The sequence below is a fragment of the Herpailurus yagouaroundi genome, unplaced genomic scaffold (assembly GCF_014898765.1).
Source record: "Herpailurus yagouaroundi ecotype Mexico unplaced genomic scaffold, PumYag 569, whole genome shotgun sequence".
Lineage (NCBI taxonomy): Eukaryota > Metazoa > Chordata > Mammalia > Carnivora > Felidae > Herpailurus > Herpailurus yagouaroundi.
Window position 1 is genome coordinate 7,687,308 of NW_024412786.1, and position 20,491 is coordinate 7,707,798.

General features: G+C 65.8%; 1 protein-coding gene across 1 annotated transcript; it reads right to left on the minus strand.

Annotated features, from left to right (window-relative positions):
* Positions 1-2,675: 2,675 nt before the first annotated feature.
* Positions 2,676-15,418, minus strand: TSPAN32 (tetraspanin 32). The gene is given in 10 exon segments (XM_040466103.1): positions 2,676-2,901; positions 2,903-2,951; positions 3,488-3,579; positions 3,870-3,953; positions 5,527-5,613; positions 6,062-6,163; positions 9,674-9,748; positions 13,845-13,942; positions 14,728-14,842; positions 15,341-15,418. Coding segments are annotated over 10 exon segments (870 nt in total). The 5' UTR covers positions 15,407-15,418; the 3' UTR covers positions 2,676-2,799.
* Between the last annotated feature and the right edge of the window lie 5,073 nt (positions 15,419-20,491).

The window sequence follows — 20,491 nt, forward strand, 5'->3', positions numbered from 1 at the left end:
CTGTCCCGCCTCTCCCGTGGCTCCCGTGGCTCCCGTGGCTCCCGTGGCACTGCGCTGGGAGGCAGCATCATCTCCTGCTGCACGGCCGTCATTACATAGTTGTTTCAGTCCCCTCGCCTCAGCTGCTACCGTTCTGTTTGTGCCCTTTGGAAGGGACCCGAGCCCGGCCTCCTTGTGGCCAGGGTGGGGAACACCTGCCCTCCGAGCACCGCTGTCCCCATGAGGACCGGGCTGCCGGGCCACTGAGGCTGTTCCCGGCAGCCCCGCCCCCGCTCCGTCCACTCTGCCCCCGGAGCACTCGGGGACACCTGCCTGTGGCTTCGTCTCCTTCCAAGCCTGGAAGGCGTCCTTCCGATAGGCATTGCCGGGTCCTACTCCAGCTCCCACGGGGCCCAGCAGCAGGCACATCTCCGTCCCCTGTCTCTCTGGACACAGGGCCGGGCTGCTGGCCACTGCCCACGAGTCCACAGAAACCAAAGGCAGGGGCTCCTCCCACCTGTCTCATTCTTCCCTCGCAGCTGGGCAGGCCGCAGGCGGGTCAGCCCTCGGGGCGGGGCCCTGTCGCCTCCCTCCACCGGCACCCGGACTTCCGAACAGGACAGCCCAGCAGCTCCGGGGTCACGGGCACAGGGCAGCGTCCCAGGGTCATTGCTCGAGGGGTACGGTTGTGTGCTCGCTGTCTGACGGTGGCGGGTGGAGGCCACCTCCCGGCGGACCCCGCGTCCGCCCCCAGGACCCCGTCCGGGAGAAGACACCTCACCGACCTCCTGCTCTCTCCAGCTGTTGGCGACCCTCTCCCGGGCCAACTGCGGCCTCACCGTGGGTTTGGGCGCCACAGCGCATGGGGCTCCCGTGTCAAGGAGGCCTGGGGACTCCTCACCTCAGGGAGGGTGGAGCGCAGCCACCCGGCCTTCCCCTCGGTCTTTATCTTGATCAGGCGCCTCAACGTGGCCCCCAGACTTCCAGGTCTGGTTTCTCCTAGTGACCTCTGTCTTCCTGTTTCTTTCACCCCACCCCGCCAAGCTGGGACAGAGAGGCCAGACTTGCTGGGGACACTGCACTGGTGGGTCACCAGCCCATTGCTTGGGCCCTCCCAGCCTTGATGGTGCTATATTAAGGCCTTGGTTTTGCCCCCACACCCGCTTTCTCTTTCTTTCTTTCTTTCTTTCTTTCTTTCTTTCTTTCTTTCTTTTTCTATGTTTATTTATTTTTGAGAGACGGAGCACAAGTGGGGGAGGGGCAGAGAGAGAGGGAGACCCAGAATCCCAAGCAGGCTCCAGGCTCTGAGCTGTCAGCACACTGTCAGCACAAAGCCCGATGTGGGGCTCAAACCCCCAAACGGTGGGATCATGACCTGAGCCAAAGTCAGACGCTTAACGGACAAGCCCCCCAGGTGCCCCAGCTGTTCTCTTAATAACCGTCTGGAGATTCCCTCCCTGCTGAGTTCTGTGTTTGTTTCGGCTCAGATCGTGGTCTCGCGGTCTGTGAGTTCAAGCCCCGTGTCGGGCTCTGCACTGCTAGGGCGGAACCCGTTTGGGAGGCTCCCTCTCTCCCTCTCTCTGCCCGTCCCCGGCTCTCTCTCTCAAAGCTAAATAAACTTGAAAAATTATAAAATATGTTTTGTAAGCTGTAGAGTGACAGACTGACCAGAGCAGGTCTAGAGGACAAATGCACATGGCCGGAGACCCTGGGCTGTCCCCGAATGCAGGACCCAGGAGACTCTGGGGTCAAGCTCTTCCACTGGAGGAGGGCCACCGGCTATACATGAGGTGGGAACACGCTTGCCTCCGGAAGCATGCGTGCGTGGGCGTGCGAGGGGAAACGCAAGAGGAGGACGGTGGGGGGTGTGGCCACGTGTCCACTGTCTTGCCTGCCCGTCCTGTCACAAAGGGTTCTTCCCTTTTGGAGGACCCTCCTTTGCTGGCCTTGGTGGCGGTAGGCCTGACCTCCCCAGAAGGAGGTTAAACGGCCCCGACATTCCTCTCTCCTTGGTCAGCTCTGCCGGGGCCTCGGCCTGGGCTGGGCCAATCCGGGTTCCACCTGGGACTTCCGATTTCGAGCAGAGAGTGAACACCCTCAGGGACGGTTGGAGAGAACGGAGAGAGGTAGCTTGGGTGTCCAGCGGGAGCAGCCTGGAAACTGGACCGTCTACGGAGCCCTCCTGCACACACCCCACAAGTCTCGCCTTCGGCCCTGGCACCTGTGAACACCCCACCGGAAGTGTGGGGTTTCTGCCAGAGACACGAGGCTCCCAGTGGGCCTTCTGCAGCCACAGGAACCCTTGCAAGTGAGCTCCCCGGCCAGGGGCAAGGGGAAGTCAGAGGTCTCAGCACAAGAGGACGGGCCTGCCTCGCCGGCTCGGACGTGAAGGCCTTGCATGAGAAGGAACGGAGGTGGTCCGCTGACGGCTGGCAAGGAGGGGGCCCTCGGTCCTCCAGCCGCACGGACCTGTGTCCAGCCAGCAGCCGGACTGAGCCTGGAAGTAGGGTCCCCCGGAGCCGGCGGCCAGTGGGGCGCCCGGCCAGGCTCGGCCCTGGGCTCTGACCTCGTGAGACTAAGCAGACTGCCCAAACCTGCCCCGTGGCTTCTCTGCTCCGACCACTTCCCAGTCTGTTCCCGAGGAGTCAGTGAGTGACCCCGGTCCCCTTGTCTGCTGAAACAGAGCTGGCCTCCTCCTCTCCTTCCCCGTCCCTCCGTGCTGCGGCAGAAAACACGTCGCACCCTCCTCGTAAGGCTCATGTTCAGGCCCGCTCAGGCTCTGTGGGCCGACAGGTGGCAGGACAGGTGGTTGAAGCAGCGTCAGCTGTCCTGGAGGAACTGAGGGCCCCCTGAGGGTCTGCTCGCACGCAGGCGGCCATCGAGAACGTCCGCTTCCATCGGGTGCTGGAGTGCGGGGCCCCCCCGGGGAGCGTCTGAAGAAGTTGGGCTCCTGGGGCCGGCAGTCACGGGCTCTAAGAAGCAGAGGGGACTGTGAGGCTGTTCTAGAATGCACCAGGCCCCGGGCAGGACAGGAAGGCCGGGGCAGAGCGGCGGGGTTGGTGAACACCAGGAGGGCCTTCTTGGCCGCTGAGCCTGGGTCCTCCCTGCTCCTGGTGCACGGGGAGCCCTGGGGCTCCCCAGGATCACAGGTCTTGGCCTGGGACTAGTGCGGGGCCCCAGAAGCATCTATCTCTCGGTGCTGGTGGAGACAGCACTTGTGAGGTCGGGTCTCGGTGAGGAGTGGGGTGAAGAGAGGGGCGTCTCTGGGGGGCTGGTCTGGCAGCTCTCCAGCTGTCCCCCTCCCTCCACATGGCCAGCCACCCCCAAAGCACCCGCCTTAGAGGACTGGGCTGCTGGTCCGGGGGTCCCAGCGGCAGGGGGCAGTAGAGACATCCCGGGAGTGGGGAGGGGCGGTGCTCTCTGGCCAGTGAGCACCCAGACGCCTCCACCTGCCGCCGTCTGCACTCGGGGGGGTGAGGTGGGGGCAGGTGGGCAGGCTGGGACCTACCTCCGGCTTAGGGTGTACTTGCCCCTGCGGTCCAAGCTGCAGCCAGAGCGAAAGGCGAACCAGAGAAAGGAGCTGAGCAGCACGGCATACACCTGGGGGGGGGGGTGGCGTCAGCACAGGCACCGGCGGCTCCAGTGGGGCGTGCACTGCCTCCCTAGAAGGGTCTGGGCTCTGCGGGGCTCCCGCCCGTCTCGGGAGGTGGGCACTGTCACCCCCCAGACTGCGTCCCTGGGGTCAGCAGCGTCCTCTCTGGCTCCCCGGTGTTCCCCCAGACCAGAGATGCTGGCCTGGGGCTGCCCAGTCTGCCCTTCCGTCGGGGTGGGGGTCCTGTGGATGCAGGGGCAGGCGGTGGGGGAGGGGTGCCGAGGGAGGGCGAGTGTACCGTGGAGGCCAGGCCGATGCCAGTGAGGGTGGAGGCGATGTTTCCATAGGTCCTCAGGAAGCTCCTGACCCCCACCAAGCAGTCCTGAGCAGAGACAGCTCGTAAGGCGCCTGCCCTGACTGCCCCTCCCCTGCCCGGGGTCGAGGGCCCCCCCCCAACAAGGCAGAGACCCGCAGTGCCCACTGAAGGCGAATGCTGGGGTGATGGGAAGTCGGTGGGGCCTGGGGGCTCTGGGGAATGGCGTCACAAACAGGTGAAAAACGGACGGACAGAGCAGACCTGCCCCAGGGTCCAGCGAGTGCCTTTCTTAGGCGTCCCCTGAGCAGCCTGTGCTGGGTCATGCATCTGGCTGCTGTGGGCAGGCTGGCTCTCCCTCACTCCCTGGCCCAGGGCTGGGTGCAGAGCATCAGTGAGGGGAGGGGTGGGGGTGCTGGCCAACAAGAGGGGCAGAGAAAGCACTGGGGGAGAGGCCTGGGGTCCTGGGCATCCCCATCCAGTGCTTCCCCAGGGCACGGCTGCCGCAGAGGCTCTGCCTCCAGAAAAGGGAGGTGACCGACCCATCTCTGAAGCACTCAGATGGCGGCATTTGGGTCTGGGGAAGATGTTGGCATTTGGGGCGGCTGCAGAAAGGAAGCACATTCGGGATGTTGCTCTGAAGGCTGGGATGGGGGAGGGGAGGCTGGCTTGCCGTCTGTCTGTGCATCTATCTGCTCCCATGTTCGCTGGGCCCTGGGCCGCAGGACTGACTTCAGCTGGCTGGGAGGTTGGGACCTCTAGCTCCCAGGGCAGCTGGAAATGGTCCCAGGAGCTTGGGCCGCGACGCTGCAGCCTGGCCTGGGTGCCCTGGGGGGGGGGGGGCAATGGCCCCTGATCAGCCCCTACTCCCCCTGTGGCTGCTCCTCTTGGAAGGCAGGCTGGGGGCCAGACCACCGTCAGGGACTCCACCCCAGCCCCTCCAGCGCCCTCTCCCGGGGTGGCTCCAGCGCCTACCCCCACCCCCTGAGGCCTTTACAGTGGGGACCCCCCCATTCTGGAAGGTCGCCAAGCGGCCTGTGGCCCAGCTTTGCAGACGGGCGCCTGAAGCCTCTTCCTGGGTGGCAGAAAGCCCCCTGCCAGCTCTGCTGGGCCCTCCTTTGCCCTCGCCCCTCCCCTGCACGCCGCCCTCCCTCCCCTGCTGGGCCCGGAGCCCTAGCAACCTCCTGTCTGTTTCTTGGAGGACGGCCAGGAGCCTCTGGCCCACAGATAGGGGTGGGTTTGTTTCCCGGACATGGGGGAGGGGAGCAGGGAAGGCGGTGGGTTGGAGGAGGGCTGGTGGGGTGGTCGGAGGGAGGGCCACGTCCCTCTCTGGGGAGCAAGGGACTTCCCAGCCTCTGTCGCCGAGGCCCTTGGGCGGGCTGACTGGGGCCAGGCTGTTCCTTCCCTCCGCGAATGCACTTCCGGCTCCTTCCGGAGGAGCCCCCTCCAGATCACTGTCTGTCTTCCACCTCCCTCTGTGCTTCTGGAGGCTTCCAAGGGCAGGCCTGGCCTTGGGGAGCCCCGAGCTGAAACTGCGTGAGGCAGTGGAGGCGTGAACGGAGCCTGGGGCCGAGTCCAGCCCTCACTGCTGCCTCCAGGAGCCCGGGGAGGGAGAGCCCAGGGTCCCGGCTGTCCTCCTCACCTGTCTGGTGGCCTCCTCTCCTGGACACAGACTGACCTCCGTGCCCCCCAGGAGGCCGAAAGGAGAGTTCTTCCCACAGCACAGGAACTGCAAGAACACGGCGGGGGGAGAGGTCCCCTAAGGGTCAGCTACAAGTGGTCACCACGGCCGCCTGCCCGGGACGGCTCACGTGCCCAGCTGGGCCTCTCGGGCTAGGACCCTGTGGCCACCTTGCTTGATATGCTGTGTTATCGCCACCTTGAAATTCTTCATTTTTTGACAAGAAGCCTTTTTAGTTTCGCTTCGGGCCCCCCAAATTAGGTGGCCAGCCCTGCCCGGGTCAGAGGGAGAAGACGAGAGGTCCTTGTACCCCCCGTCCCCACGACCGAGAGGGCGTTGGTGGCCCGTGTCCCGGGACCCCCTGCTCAGCATCTGGCCCCGGCTGGCTGACTCTGGGAGGGCACCCTGTACCCATTTTCGGGGTTGCAATCCACCTGGGGAGGCCGAGTGTCCCGGAGCCGCCCAACGAGGAGGAGGCCACCCCCCACACGCTCACCGTGTCCTGAATGGCCACCAGCTGCTGCCGCAGGATGACGGACGAGCCCCTCACTGCCTGGTCATACACCAGATCGTAGGTGTCTAACACGGCATCCTCCACCTGCACCGAGAGCATCGCGGGAAGGCCTCTGTGCCGGAGAAGCCCCTTCCCTATGACGGACGCAGCTCCCCAAAGGCGGGCCTGCCCCCACGTGCCTTCCAAACAGTCCCCTCCTCCTTCCAGCAGGCAGAGCTCCCTGAGGTCTCCTGGGAGGCTGGTCACAGCAGTCCCCGAGGCTTCAGCTGGGGGGATCTTTCCCCACAGGAAGGGCCACCAATGCCACAGTCCCGCTCTGGGGGCAGGGGTCTTGCATAAGCCAGAGCCCTGAGCCGCGGTCACCTCCGGCTCTGACCTTTTGGAGCGTAGAAGGCCTGGCCGAGGGAAGTGGCCACCCTACTTCTGTTGATCTGGAAATGGGGGTGGGACAGGGAAGGCTGGCAGCCAGGCCTGGGCAGAGAAGGCTGGGAGGAGCCTCCTGCCAGGAGCTCAGCTCCCCCCTGATGGTCTAGGTCTCTCCCCAGAACCACCCGGTGGGTTCTGTAAAGCCAGGCAGCTGGGCTCCAGGGAAGAAGCCTGGGCATCCAGGGCCGGCTCTGAGCAGACAAGGCAGATAACGGAGAAGGAAGGTGTGGACAGGGGCCTGGCCTGGTTCTGTCTTCACCCAGTGTCACCCAGACCTCACTGCCTCCATCTTCCTAAGCACCTGTTCTGCAGACCTAAATGCCCACCTGTTGCCAAATGAGTCCTTTGAAGACAAACGGGAATCTCACCACCTTTAGGAAGCCTTCCCTGACCGCCCTGGGGTCGATGGTCTCCTGGCGTGGGCCAGGCTTCTTTGAGCTCTCCTGTCCTGTGATGCCTCCTGTCCCTTCCTAGAGACCCTGAGCCCTCCCCTGCCCCCTCTCCACCCTGTGCTGTTGTCACACTGACAGCTGGGACACGATGGCTGCTCAGGGCTGTCCCCAAGGCTGGGGGTAAACAGATGACCCAGCATGACCCACATGCTCCCCGGAAAGGGTGGCTGTCCTGCTGGCAGCCTGGAGGACCGGGGTAGGCAGGCCACAGAGGGTCTCTTGGCCAGCCATGTCCAAAGCCCCTGTGCCTCAACAGGAGCCAGAGGGACGTTCATCAGCCCCTCCACACCCACTCCTGGCACTAAGGGACCCTCCCATTGAGACACTGCACTGCAAGCCATCCCAAACTGGGTCAGCTGGTTTCCAGCCAATCGCTGGGAGGTGGGCAGTGCACTGGGCTAGAGGGCAGGCGTCAGGCTGGCCAGCACCGCAGTAGGGCCTGGCTGGTGGCCCTCTCTCTGCCTCTGTCTCTAGGTATAAAACGAGGGGAGACCATGAAGCCACTGTGTCCCCATGGGAGGGCGTCCCTGTGAATCTGGGGGCCTGGGAGAGTGGGCCTGGGGTCAGCGGGCAAGTGGCTGAGTCAAGGAGGCCAGCTCGGACCGCCCTCCTGGTTGCATCACCCCACTAGGGCCCAGGGAGTAGCCGGGTGGCCCACGGCCGGCTCTCGCGATTGCAATCTTGGCGTAGGAAGAATATGTGCTGACCGGGGTCTGTCCCCAGGACCCCAGAAGCAGGAGGCAAGGGCCCCGGCTTCAGGCAAAGCCACGCCCCTCACCCAAGACCCCGGGGCCTAGCAGTGGGGGCCCAGCTGGACCCTCCCCACAGGCCTGGGCATCTGTCCCCGTTACTGGGTTTGGGGGTGCTCTGGGAGCCTGAGGCCTTGTTTCTCTGTGACAAAACTGGAGTGCACCTGGTGGTCTCGGATGCCTCTGTGCTTCCTGCCAGGGTCCCTCCTCCTTGAGCCTGACCTCCAGGACCCCAGGGGGGTCCCCTAGGATGGGTTTGGAAACACAGGGGTGGAGGGGATCTTGGGGTCTCTGGATCCGTACCCCCCAGACAGTGCTCCTCTCAGATTCCCACCTGGTCACAGGGTGGTGACCCCAAATGATGCTGGGGGGGGGGTGGTGCACTGTCTAAGGTAAACCCCAGGCAGAGAGGGGCAAAGAGGCATTGACTCAGGGCAATGTGCCCTGGAAGGTGACCCCTGGGCCTGAGTACCTCCTCTATAGAGCAAGGCCATGACCATCAAACCTGGCCCGGTGATCCGGCCTCCTCCATCCGAGGAGCATGTGAGGGAGAAAGGAAGAAGCCAGGACCAGAGAGGGTCAGCACAAACCTAAAAGCACACAGTATAAGCCAGGCCCAGTCTCCTGACCCAGCTGCCCCTGGGGGCCTCTGCTTCTGGGGGCCCGGCCAAAAGAGACCCTGGGGCCACTGGGACTCAGACACACAGGCAAGAAGTCCTGGCTTGTCACCTGCTGCCTGCACAGTGTTTTGCCAGAAACCGAGTACATTCTAGCCAGACTGGCCTCGGTTTGCCTGGGCTGGTCCTTTGGGAGCACACGGAGGAACTGAGGCCCAGCGGAGAAGGGATCACAGAAAGTCAGGGCAGACAGGGTCTATGCAGCAGAACTCTCCCAACCCTGTCTGCAGACCCACCTGCTGGCCCCTTGACTTCTCAGCCTGCTCCAGAGACCCCACCTGGGTCTAGGCTCTCATGGGTGAAGGTTGGGCCCAAGGGCCATCAGGATCTTGTCAACCGCTGGGGACTGCGGACGGCCTGTCTCTTGTCCCTTTGGCCTCAGCCAGGGAGCAGCTGGGCTAGGGGCTTGGACCCCTGGGCCTCCCTCTCTGAGCCTCTTGGGTACCCGTTTCCTCTGCCCAGACGGGGGGCCTGCCTTGCCCCCCCAGCCCTGCCCTGGGAGGGGGCCAGCCCCACTCCCCAGGCAGGCTCTCAGCTCCGTCTCAGGGCTCTGGATTCAGACAGAATTTCTGCAGGGCCAGGCTGTCCTGGCCCCTGTGCCCGAGGCGCTGCCCCCAAGCTGTGGTCTGGCCTCGGTCCCTTGGGTCAGCACCCAGGCCTGCGGGCTTTGAGCCTGGCTCATGTATGCTCTCTGGGGACTCTGGCCCTGAGGACTGAGTTATCCCAGAGCTGGGGCCTCCCCCCAGCCCCCAAATCAGGACAGGGCCCCCTCTCACACCCTGAGTCCATCCACACTGTGCTGAGATAGCAAGCACACAGAGGACAGCAGCTGACGGGTGGAGGGGTGACAGACATGGGAACCACCTCCCGTGGGGGTCCACCCCCCACGGGCATCACTGCCCCGATCACCACCAACACGGAAGCCCTGGGGAAGAGCCCACCCCGAAGTGCCACCAGGAGGACAGCCTTGCCCTTCCGTGGCCCCCTGGCTGCCCCTGCTCCAGGGCTGAAGGGTGGCTGTCATCTGGGGATAAGGCCTGGACACCGGCAGGGCTTCTGGGCCAGTTTCCGGAACACGGACCTGTCTAGTCAGTCCCTCAGGTCAGCCGGCCGCCCCTCCCCCGCACCTCACCCCCTTTCCAACTCCTGACCCCCCAGGCCTGGGGGGCTTCTGAGGCCTGTCCCAGCCTTCAGGTCCCAGTCCCCCCCAGAGTGGACTTTACCTGGTTCAGGTACCCCCTGCTGTGTGATGCTTGGGGGTGGGGTGGGGGGGTGCGGGCAGGCACTCACCTGGGCAGGGTTGTGGAATCTCCAGAAGGCCACCTGCACCAGGATGCAGAACGCCAGGGCAAAGCACAGGAAGCCCTGGGGCGGAAGAGACGAGGGTCACCCTGTGCGGCCCGACCGGCCACCTCGAGGCTGGGCCTGGGCCCCCTAGTGCATGGGGTGCACACGCAGGCCGAGGAGGAGACCTGCGCTGCGGGCACACCGTTCCCAACCCTTGTGGCTTGTTTGCGAATTCTTCCCCTATTGGCTCGCGGGGGCCCTTCCGTGGCAGCGCCACGTCCCCCCAACCCCAGGGAAGGAGGCAGTCCCCTGGATGATGGGAGCCCCCACCCGGTGGGGCTGCTTCCGGGGGCGGGCGCTGGGCTGAGATGCGGATCTGGGAGAAGGGTCCGGTGAGTGGAGCACAGGGGTGGGGGGTGGGGGCTTCTGCAGGCGCACCGCAGGGACTGCTCATTTCTTTTTGCTTTCTGGAACGTGCCTCTGGGTCAAGCCCCAGCCTCTGCAGCTGGGCTTCTGTGGTTCTGGCCGGAAGGAGCTAGGGCAGGTGGGGCACCCCCAGGTAGGGGGAGTCTGGGCAGAGGTCCGCCTCCTGTCTTCACCCCCTGGGACCCCAGCGTTGGAGGAGAGGGAGTTCTCTGGGGCGAATGTCTTTCCATCATCAGTGCCCCCACGGTGCCCTCCTCTCTCTGGCTCGGGGGTCTGGAACTGTTGAGCCCCCCGCTGGCAGAGGCCGGGGAGTATTATGGGCCCCTCCCCGGAGAAGTGCGCATGACCCGAGCTTTTGTGGGCAGCTTCAGAAGGTCACCCGAGACTAGAAACCCTGGCTCACATGCCACCCCGGGGATGTCACCCCCACCGCAGCTTGACCGGTCACCTGCGTGCCGGTGACCCTCAGACCTGGGACTCCGGCCAGGTCTCCTAGAGCTCTGGGCAGTTTGGCTGGCTGCCGACCACACAGCCTAGGTGTCCAGAGGCCCGCTGTGTGTGCCTCACCTCCCCGCCGCGCTGGCTTTGTGAGGGCACCGCCGCCCCGTGCCGCGGGGGACAGTCCTCCCGGGACTGTCTACAGCCTGGGGCAGACTGTGGCCGGGTTCTCCCCACCCAGCCACTGCCTCGCTAAGGATGACACCCAGGAGGATCGGTGACCAGTGGAATCGAGAGACGCCTGCAGACACAGACACATGGACACTGGCTGGGCGGGGCCGGGACAGAGAAACGGTCCATGCCAGGGGCCTCCACCAGGTGCCGGGAGAGAGCGGGCCATGCCCACCAGTCCCCAAACTTGGTAGGAGCACTGGGACCTCTGGCTCTGCCCTGGGGTGTGTGGTGGGGGGCGGGGGGGGGGGGAGCAGGCAGCCCCCTGTCTTCCCCTGCTGCCTCCTGCCTGCCTGTCCTAGAGATGGCTCCACCTTCCTCCCCCTCCTCCTCCTTCTCTTCCCCCTCCTCCTCTTCCCTCCTGCCTCTCCTCCCTCTCCGCTTCCTCCCTATCCCTCCTCCTCCCTTCTGCCTCTTCCTCCTCCTCCCTCTCCCCCTTCCCCTCCTCCTCCTCCTTCACATCCCTCTTCCTCCCCTTCTTCCTCCTCCTCCCCCTCCTCCCCCTCCTCCCCCCCCTCCTCCCCCTCCTCCTCCCTCTCCTCCTCCTCCCCCTTCTCCTCCTCTTCCTCCTCCTGTTCCCCCTCCTCCCTGACTGGCTGAGGGCCTCCTTCTCCATCTGGAAACCATCGCTCAACACTGCCTCCCAGGATGGGGGCCCTGAGCCAGCTCAGGAGACCAGCATTTTCCAGAAATCGCTTCGCTCCTCAGGAGAGAGCACGCCACCTCCCTCCCTCCACTCGCCCGCCTGCAGGGAGGGCCTCTGGCGGCCCCAGGCCCACCTCACCTCCCCAAGGGCCTGCACAGCCTGGAGCCGCTGGGTGCGGCCGGCCCAGCGCCAGCATTTGCTTTCTCCTTCTAAATAAAAACCATGAATAAATCAGCCGCCCTTTGGGCTCCGCTCATTTCCTGCTGAGAGGCCCGCGTGGGGCGAGGCTGGAGGAGGTGGGAGCGGGAAGGGGTGGGCGGGGGACAGTCGGGAAGGGTCCCCCCGCTTGCCAGTCCGTCCACACGCGCTGCTCGGCGTGTGCAGACGCACGGCCGCGCCAGACACCGCGGCGCACGAAGGTGCACGCGCAGGGGCGGCTCCCTGGCGCGGGCCCTCGCGGGCATCGGGCCGGGCGCCCAGGGAGGGGGCGGGGTGCCGCAGGCGGCTGTCGGCTCAATCCCGGTGCCCCTGCCCCCTGCCCACAGGCCAGAGCGGAAGGCGCCCCGGAGCATCTGGACCAGGAAGAGCCGCCGCGGGCTGGGGATGCCCGGATCGGGTGCCCGGAGCGCGAACTGCGGGAATGGGAGCACCTCCCGCCTCCCGAAGCTTTACCGAAGCTTCGACCGGCACCACGGCGCCCCCTGGCGGCCGAGGCTGCCGCTCCGGCGAGGGCCTCTCCAGGCGGGCGTGCGGCCTCGTTCTCCGGCCTCGCCCCGCTGGCAGGCCCCCAGCCTTAGGGCTCCGCTCGGGGGCGGGGGGCAGTCCACCCGCCTGTCAGCTCCCTGAGCCGGGCCTTAGGGCTCCTGGTCACACAGACGGACGGCCCTGCTAGTGCCCCAGTGCCCCCTCACTCCTGCCCGGCCTACCAGCCAGCGGGGAGCCGGTGCCCCTTGAGCCCCCCCGGGACTGCAGCTTTAGGAGAGGCCTGTGTCCCTACAAACCAGGAGTCATTCCCCAAACATTTGCTGACACGGGCTGGGTGGAGAACCCTGCCAGCCCTCGGCGAGCCCCGGGGTGGCTGGCTCCCTGGCTGGTGACCCCATGAACAGCTCTCAGGGTAGGGGTGGGGTCTGCAGGAGGAGAGGGCTGGAGGCAGGAGGGGGGGTCTCCTAGGGGGTAGAGGGAGGCCTGGGGGACCCAAGGGGCTGCAGGGAGCCTGCCCTGCGGGCAGCGGAAGGGGCTCCCGGTGTCCAAAGGCTCTGTGTCTGTTTCTTTGCTGCGCCCCAGTTACTCTGTAACTGTGTAGCCCCCCCCACCCCACCCCGCCCTTGCATCTGAATAAACAAGGAAGCCACATTCTCACTCCAAGGGGGAGGCAAGAAACTTCGTCATCCTCCAGCTTTGGTCCTAGGCCCCAAGCACGTGAGAACGTCTCAGCAGAAGCGAACATCATTTTCCGGGCCGTCAGCTGCAGACAAACCTGGGAGGCACCGGCGTGGGCGCCCCCTCCCCCTCGGTGATGCTCACCTTTGACCAGACCCTACCCTGGAGTCCCAAAGAAACACGTACCCCGGACCCCTTTGCCAAATCAAACCTGAGCGACGGAGGGACTTTCTCTCTGTCCTTTCTGAGTCTCCCCGTCTCCCTCCATCTTCTCTGTCACTGACCCTGATATTCAATAAACTTTTCACTTCCTCCCGCTCGCCTGTGACTTCTATCCTGTGAGAAGCGGACGGCCCTCCTGGCTGGTTCTGCGGGACCCCCTCAGGGTCCTTGGGCCTGGCCTGCCTTTGTCAACTGGACTCTGTGCTGGGCCTGTAGGGAGTCCCGGAAGGGGCCCAGGCTGGGGGGGGGGGGCATGTGCTGGTGGCGGCGGTGGGGGGGAGCAGGTGAGAGCCCAGGGTCCCTTAGGAGAGGAGGGATCGCACCAGAGGGGGCAGGACGGACGGGTCTGGGGAGGCAGGGATGGGCACAAGGGGCCGCTGCTCTGGAGTCAGATAGAGCCTCCCCACGGCTGCAAGGGAACAGTGTGGGCTCCAGGCCGCCTTGGGGCACCGCACGAGCCCCGACTTGCAGTGATCTGGCCACCAGAGGGGTGGGGGGGGTGTGCCTATCCCTGCCTCCCCGCGTGTCCTCGTAACAGGAAATGGAAGCCGGTTCCCAGAGCCTCCAGCATGATGCAACCAGACCTCCCCAGGCCTTTGGCAATGGCTTCCAGGCCTGGGAGGGCCGACTCTGCCCCCCCTGGATGACGGAGTAAAGGAGGCCTGGCAGAGGGGCCCTGGTTGGCCCCGGTGGATGGGGGTCCCAGCTGGCGCACAGCCTTCGGACCTCTGTCTCTGTTGCGACACTGTGAGGGGTGCTCCCAGCCCTCCCCGCTCTTGATCCCGCCCCAGGGGCTGGGGGGCTGAGGGAGGGGCAGCGAGAACTCACCCCAGCCATGAGGCCTCCGGCCTCCCTCACGGTGGCTACAGCACCCAGCACGGCGCCCAGGGTCAGGAGCCCAGCCAGGCTGATGCTGGTGCAGAAGGCTGGGTGGGGAGAGAGAGGAGGGGTTTAGGGGTGTCCCGGACGGGGGTCCGGAGTGCACAGGGCTTGTGTCTGAAATCCGACCCAAGGGTACACTTGGGGGGTGGACTTCTGGGAGCTCTGAACAGGTCCACACGCCCCCTCAGGCAGGACGTCCCGCCCACCACCCACTCCCTCTCCTCCCAATGCTCAGAAGGCCAGAGGGAAGGAGGAGGCCCGAGGCCCCGCCCCCCACTTCTGCTTCTGCAGTCGCCCGCCCGGGCTATCTCGGAAGCCACCAGGCAAGAACGGGGTGTCTTATCGGTCCAGGCTCAAGACCCAGGCTTCCTGCTCCAGGATTCCGGCTTCAGGGTAAAAACTGGGGCCTAAGGGGCAGGAGGCCTGGGGCTGGGACCACGGCCCGATCCTGTGGGCCTCAGTCTCCCCCACGGTTGCCTTCCTTGGCGTCCTGTGCTCTTGCCTGAGACCAAGCCCCCAGAGTGCATCCAGGTCCGGGCCCCTTTGTCCTGGAGCAACGCCTCCAGGACACGAGGCCATCTGGATGCCATGTGATAGTCTCGCTCGTCCCCAGGCCCCCAAGGGAGGGCGGGAGACCTAGGGAGAGGCAGAGGCTGTGTCCCGGGCCCTGGCTCTGCCCAGTGGAGAAGGACCCCGGGGTGACCCTCTCTACCCTGACCCACTGCCTGGCCCAGCCTGGCTCCACTAGGAGGCCCTCACCCCAGCCCAGGATGCCCCCCACGGCCTTTGCACCTGCAGCCCCCCCCCACCCCGACAGGACCTCACTTACCCCAGCGGCGTGTGGCCTCATAGGGGGTCCTGTCTGAGGATGCGCGGCCGACGACAGCAAAGTGTGTCCCTAGGTAGTTGACAGCTGCCATGGCGGCCATAGAAAGGCCCAGTAGCTGGGGGTGGGGCAGACCCGCAGTGTGGGGGCAGGGCTGGGCGCAGAACGGGGCCCCAGAGAGCAGGGTCTGGGTGTCCTGGGTCCACTGGCCAACCTCCCTCAGCTTCATGGTCTCACTTGGGCCAGGCTCATCTTGTCCCAGGCACCGCGTTGCACACACAGATGCACCAACAACACACTCACTCCCCACCCTCCCCCACCACACACATTCCTTTTCCAGCCACCGAAAGGACCCAGAACCTTGGGTCATTCTGTCTGCACAGTGGAGGATGGGCCCACCCCACCCCAGCAGCCCCCTCTGACTTGCGCTGCCTGGCTAGGCCCCCAGGGGCGTCCTGTCCCCACAGTCACCTGCCAGGAGTCCGCCACCAGGGGCTCCAAGTGCATGTCCCAGGGGCAGGATAGGGACTGCAGGGCTGGGTGTGGGGGAACCACAGTCCTAGAGGTCCGATAACGTGTCCCGCCCCCCACCCTTCCCACCCGACCAGCCTGTTACCAAGACAAAGGAGCTGGTGACCAGCAGCTGGCACTTGGCCGCCCTGACTCGACTCCAGGACTGCATGGTGGCCTCCTCCGGTCCTCCCCGCCCACTGTGGTTTCCAGCTGGGCAGGGGCCTCTGACCACATCTGCCCGCCCAGGAGGTAGGTTGCGTCCTGCGTGTCTCTGTGTTTGTCAACACACCCAGAGAACTGAGCCTCTGGCTGCCCCAGAGGACACAAAGGCAGCAGGGGCGGGGTGGTGAGGCCAGCTCCTGCCACCCCTGCTGCCCTCCAGCCCTGACCCAAGGCACCAGGACCCCTGGAGGGATTCGGGGCCTCCCCCGAAGAGTGTGGCCTTGTTCTCCGTGTGGCCGCAGAACACATCCTGAAGGGAGGTGGGTGAGCAGAGAAGGTGCCTGGGTAGGGGGTGAGCTTCCTGTCCTGGGAGCGTACAAGTGGAATCCTGCCCCAGGCTCGATTCTGGGAGGAATGTGGGAGGCAGGATCTAACGCGAACATCAGGATTGGTGTGCCATCTTACGAAACACCATTTGAAATGTTCTGTGACGACAAAATATTTGGAAAGGGAATTTGACTTTCAACGCCTTCGTGGCACAAAGGGGTGATTTGGAGCAGAGCCATCTTGGGGGCACCGGGGAGGACCGGGGCCCTGGTACCACGCACCCGGCTGGGAGGCCCAGGGAGGCTTTGTCCAAACCCGAGTCTGTAATTGGATGATTCAAACCTGAGGGTGAGGCAGGGCCACAAACTCACGTGGGGCTGTGTCCCCCGGGGGAAGCCACTGTTTGGGGTCCAATCTTGGCCGGTTTGTACCACTCGGCCGCTGTTGTGCTCCTCGGGGAGGCAGGCTGTCTGGGCAGAGCAGGGGGCTCACCTCCGTGCTGGAACAGCTCCCTCCTGGTGTCTCTCGTGTGGGGTCCCCCCTGGACACTGGGGACCTCAGCAGGGGAGGGGGTGCCCCTGAGAGCTGCAGGCGAGGTCACCCCTTGGCCTTCTGGAAACCAGCGTTTCTGGCCCTCTCCTCCCACCCCCTGCAAAGAACAGGGGCAGCTGGGAGGCCTCCCCCATCCCGGTGCCCCCAGACCCTCCACTCTGGTCCCAGCAGTACCCCCCCGGGTCTGCAGGGACACAGGGGCATCTCTGATGCCTGTGGCACCGCTCCAGATGGAGCCCAGGCGTGACCCAAGAGGCGGCAGGAGTGGGAGTGCAGGATCCCGGGTGCCTCAGGGTGCCGGCCGTGGGGACTGGCCAGCTTGACGCTCTCTTGGCGGAGATGAGCCGCTCACTGCCGTCACTTCTCTCCAACTTTGGTGAGAGACACAGCGCCTGGCAGCCTCTCGGGAGGCAGTGAGGTGACCCTGCCTGCAGCCAGACCCCCAGGTGCCTCCGTGCTCAGTTTGGAGAAAGGCTTTCGGAGCCGGGCCTGGGTTCCTGGCCTTCAGACACTTGCCCGTCTCCTCCGGGCACCTGGGGCGGCCACTGACCTCCAGGAGCCGTGAGGGGGCCTAAAGCAGCAGGCCGATCCCCGAGGGGTGGCCCGGTGGGACGCTGCCCGGCCTGCGTCCCTCAGACCCCGTCCTGACGGTGGCCCCATCGCGAGCCAGCCCCGGCCTTCCTCCTGCTTTCTTTTCCACGGAAGACGCTGGGCGCGTGTGGGAGCACGTGCACACATGTGTGCATATGTGCGTTATATGTTATTTACTGGCCGGCGACCTCCTTTTTCCTTCCTCCTCCGCGACCTCATCTAATAATTAATCGGGTCATTGGAAACTGTCATAGGAGCTGACTGAAAGTGCCCCCAGTGGCCAAGGCTGGGACAGCAGAGACCCGGCTCGGGCGACGTGGAGCTGGACGATAGCCCCATAACCCACCCCGTCGCAGACACCCGGGCGCCCACACTGGGCAGGTGGCCCCTGGAGGAGAGGAACGGGAGATGAGACCAGGACACCCGCCGGCCTGGAGAAGCCCAGGTGTGGCTGTCACAGCGACGTCCTTCCGGAGACCACAGCCCGGCCGCACCTGACGCACACCTCCGCCAGGTGAGCCGGGCCAGCATCGCGGGGATGAGGCAGGTAGGGAGCAAGAGCCCGGACGTGATGGGGTGGGAAGGGCGCGTCACCCTGTGGCCCTCCCCCCAAACCCACAACCCCGCCTGACCGTGACACACACACCAGACAGACCCCAACTGGGACGCGCCCCACGATGTGGCTGACCTGTCCCCCTCGGAACTGTCCGGGGCGTCAAAAACTGTCGGAAACCTGAGGACCAAGTGTCCCGCGGTGCCCTGGGTGAGAATCGGGGATGGAAGCAGGACGGTGGGGAAAGACAAGAACTCTGCGTAGAGTGTGGACCTTTAGTTAACAATAATGGGTCAGCAGCCATTGATTCGTTGTGACAGATGTCCCAGACCCACGTCAGATGTTGGTGCCAGGGGACAGCGGGCGTAGGGGGTGCGCGAACTCTCTGCACGACCTCGGCAACGTTTCTGTAAACCTAAAGCTGTCCTACAATAGCTTTTATTTAGAGGCGTGGTTATGCCCCGCCCCCCACCCCCCCGGCGGGGGGGGGGGGGGGGGCTCAGTGGTGCTGCTTCTGCCTGTTCACTCACTGAGCCGTGAGCCCTTCTCCCCCCGCTTACCCACCCCCAGTCCATTAGCTGCTCATCCACCAAGACTGTCACCTGTTCGGTGACGGCACCTGCCCACCCGCCTGAACACTCGTGCACTCACCTGCCCACCTGCCCACCTGTCCACGTGGGACCCGCACAGCCCCAGGAGCCCCTCTTCCCCCAGGAGGGCCCACCCCAGGCTGGCAGGGCACACGTTGGCCTGGTCTGGCAGCGGCCGAGCCACACCCAGGCTCGGGGCTCCGCGCCCCGCCCCCCCCCCCCCCCCCCCCCGCCGAGATTCTGGCACAGAGCTTGTCCTGCCCATGAAGGGGTGGGGTAGGGCCCATGGAGGGCTGCACCCCTGCACACACGCAGAGGGGGTCGAGGGGTGCCTCCACCTCACGGGTGCCAGCGCCGCCTCCGGAGGGGCGCGTGGGGCCCCAGGCACCCTGGAGCCCCTGCCCTGGGCCCAGGCGTCAGCAAGGAGTGTGGACTGGGCGCTCCCACCCGGTGGGGCCCAGCCCCCCCAGCCCCCTGGGGAGCCCTCACGGCAAACATTTCCAGCCCACTCCTGGAATTTATTTAACCCGCCGTGAAAGAGTGCCCGATGACGAAACTGTGCCAAGCACTCACTGTCAGCGCTGCGTGGCTCCGGGGCATATCCACACCCCCCCCCCCCGGGGGCCCGGGGCCACTCAGGCTGCAGACCCCACGCCCCAGGGGGTCCCTCCGACAGGCCCTCCGTCTGCCAAGGCAGGCCGGGGTCGGGGTGGAGCCAACAGCCGAGTGAGGAAGGGGACAGGACAGGCCTTCGCACTCAGGCGGTGAGCTCCGTGCCCGCATCCTGCCGACCGAATGCTCTGCCCCCGGGTTCGCAGCCGAAGCCCGGGCCTCAGGGTGGTGGTTAGGGTGAGTGAGGGCGTGAGGGTGGTGTCCGCGATGGGATGGGTGCCCCCAACCCCGCCCCGGCGAGGACCCGCAGGGAAGGGCCCTTGTGTGCACACAGGAAGGGGGGGGCTCCCCAGGAACCGCGTGCAGGGGCCCCGGCCTCGGGCTCGCAGCCTCCAGAACCTTGAGGATAAACGTCTGAGGTTGCAGGCCACACCTGTGGTGTCGCGGTGCGAAGGCCGTGGCAGGCCATCACACGTGCACCTCGTGTTTACGGAGCACCTCCGAGCCAGCTCTGGGGAACCCCGTGAGGGAAGCAGATGTGGCCACCGGCCTCGGGGGGCCCATCCGGAGCGGGGAGGTGGGGAGGCCTGGGGAAGGCTCAGGTCGGGCAGGGGTGGGGGGGGGGTGGACCCGGGTCCTGGGGGCAGAGGCATAGGCGTGTGGGGAGGCGGTGAGGAAAAGAGAGGGAGCGGTCACCTCCCGGCAGGAGCTCCGTCCGGTCGTCGCCTGCCTATAGGACACACAGTCTGGAAATGCTGGGGCCCGTCCAGGTGGCAGGAGGGATGGGGGACGAGAGGCGGGAGGCAGAGGTGCTGGAGGCCTGGGTGGGGGCAGGCAGCCGAGACCCCGCTCTGAATGCCCCCCCCCCACCCCCCGGCGTGCGGCCTGGTGGCTGCAGAGGTGACCCAGGACCAGCTCTGGCCGATCACAGTGGCCCTCCCCGCCCCCAATGGTGGGCCTTGGGGTTGGATATGTGACCCTTAAGGGCCACTCTCTGGGTCAGGAGCTGCAAAGTGGGGCCCCCAGTGGTGCCTTCCCTGCCTCGCGGAGCCACGTAAGGCTGAACCCCAGGATGAGGGGAGCTAGGGACCCCCAGGCCTGTCCCACCCCAAGGACCCAGCTGACCCTGGGCAGCACATGCTACATCGGCTGAGGGCTGCCGTTCGCACAGGCCGGCATGAAGCGAGGTCTGAACGGGGTGTGGTGGATCCAGACCACAGCAGACGGAGGGGGGTGGGCACCGAGTCAGGAAGCATGGAGGAGGGCTGTGGGGGGGGGGGGGGGATGGCCACACTGCAGATGATGCAGGTAGGGGTGGCCCGGCTGGAAGGCCCTGGAGCCCTTGCAGGCCTGTGATGGGGACCCATGATCTCAGCTACTGGACCGTGTGTCCCAGAATCAACCTGGAAGGACAGGAGCACGTGACAAGCTCTGGGTCAAGCGGGCAAACGTCCCACCTGAGTCCCGACAAGAGAGACCCCCCCCCCCCCCCCCCCCCCCCCCCCCCCCCGCCTGGGGTCAGCTCTGAGACTAGAGCCAGTTCACGGCCCCAGACCCCGTGCTTGGAGGGAGGACCCCGGGCACGGCTGCACACGTCCGCTGGCCACCTTGTCCCCACCTTCCGCAAAGGACCTGCAGCGTTTACCAGGGTGACGGTGCCCCGGGGGGGGGGGAGAAGCAGGCTCTGGGGGGCACGGGGCCCTGGCTCTGGTCTGACCCCGATTCCCAGAGGCCCCAGACGTCCCTGTAACCAGCAGTCGGGGCTCACGGGGGCCCACGGACTTCTAGCCCAGGGCCACCTCGCACTGGGGCCAGCGGGTCCCCCCCCCCCGGCGCGCGGCCTCCTCTCCAGCAGCACAACAGGAGA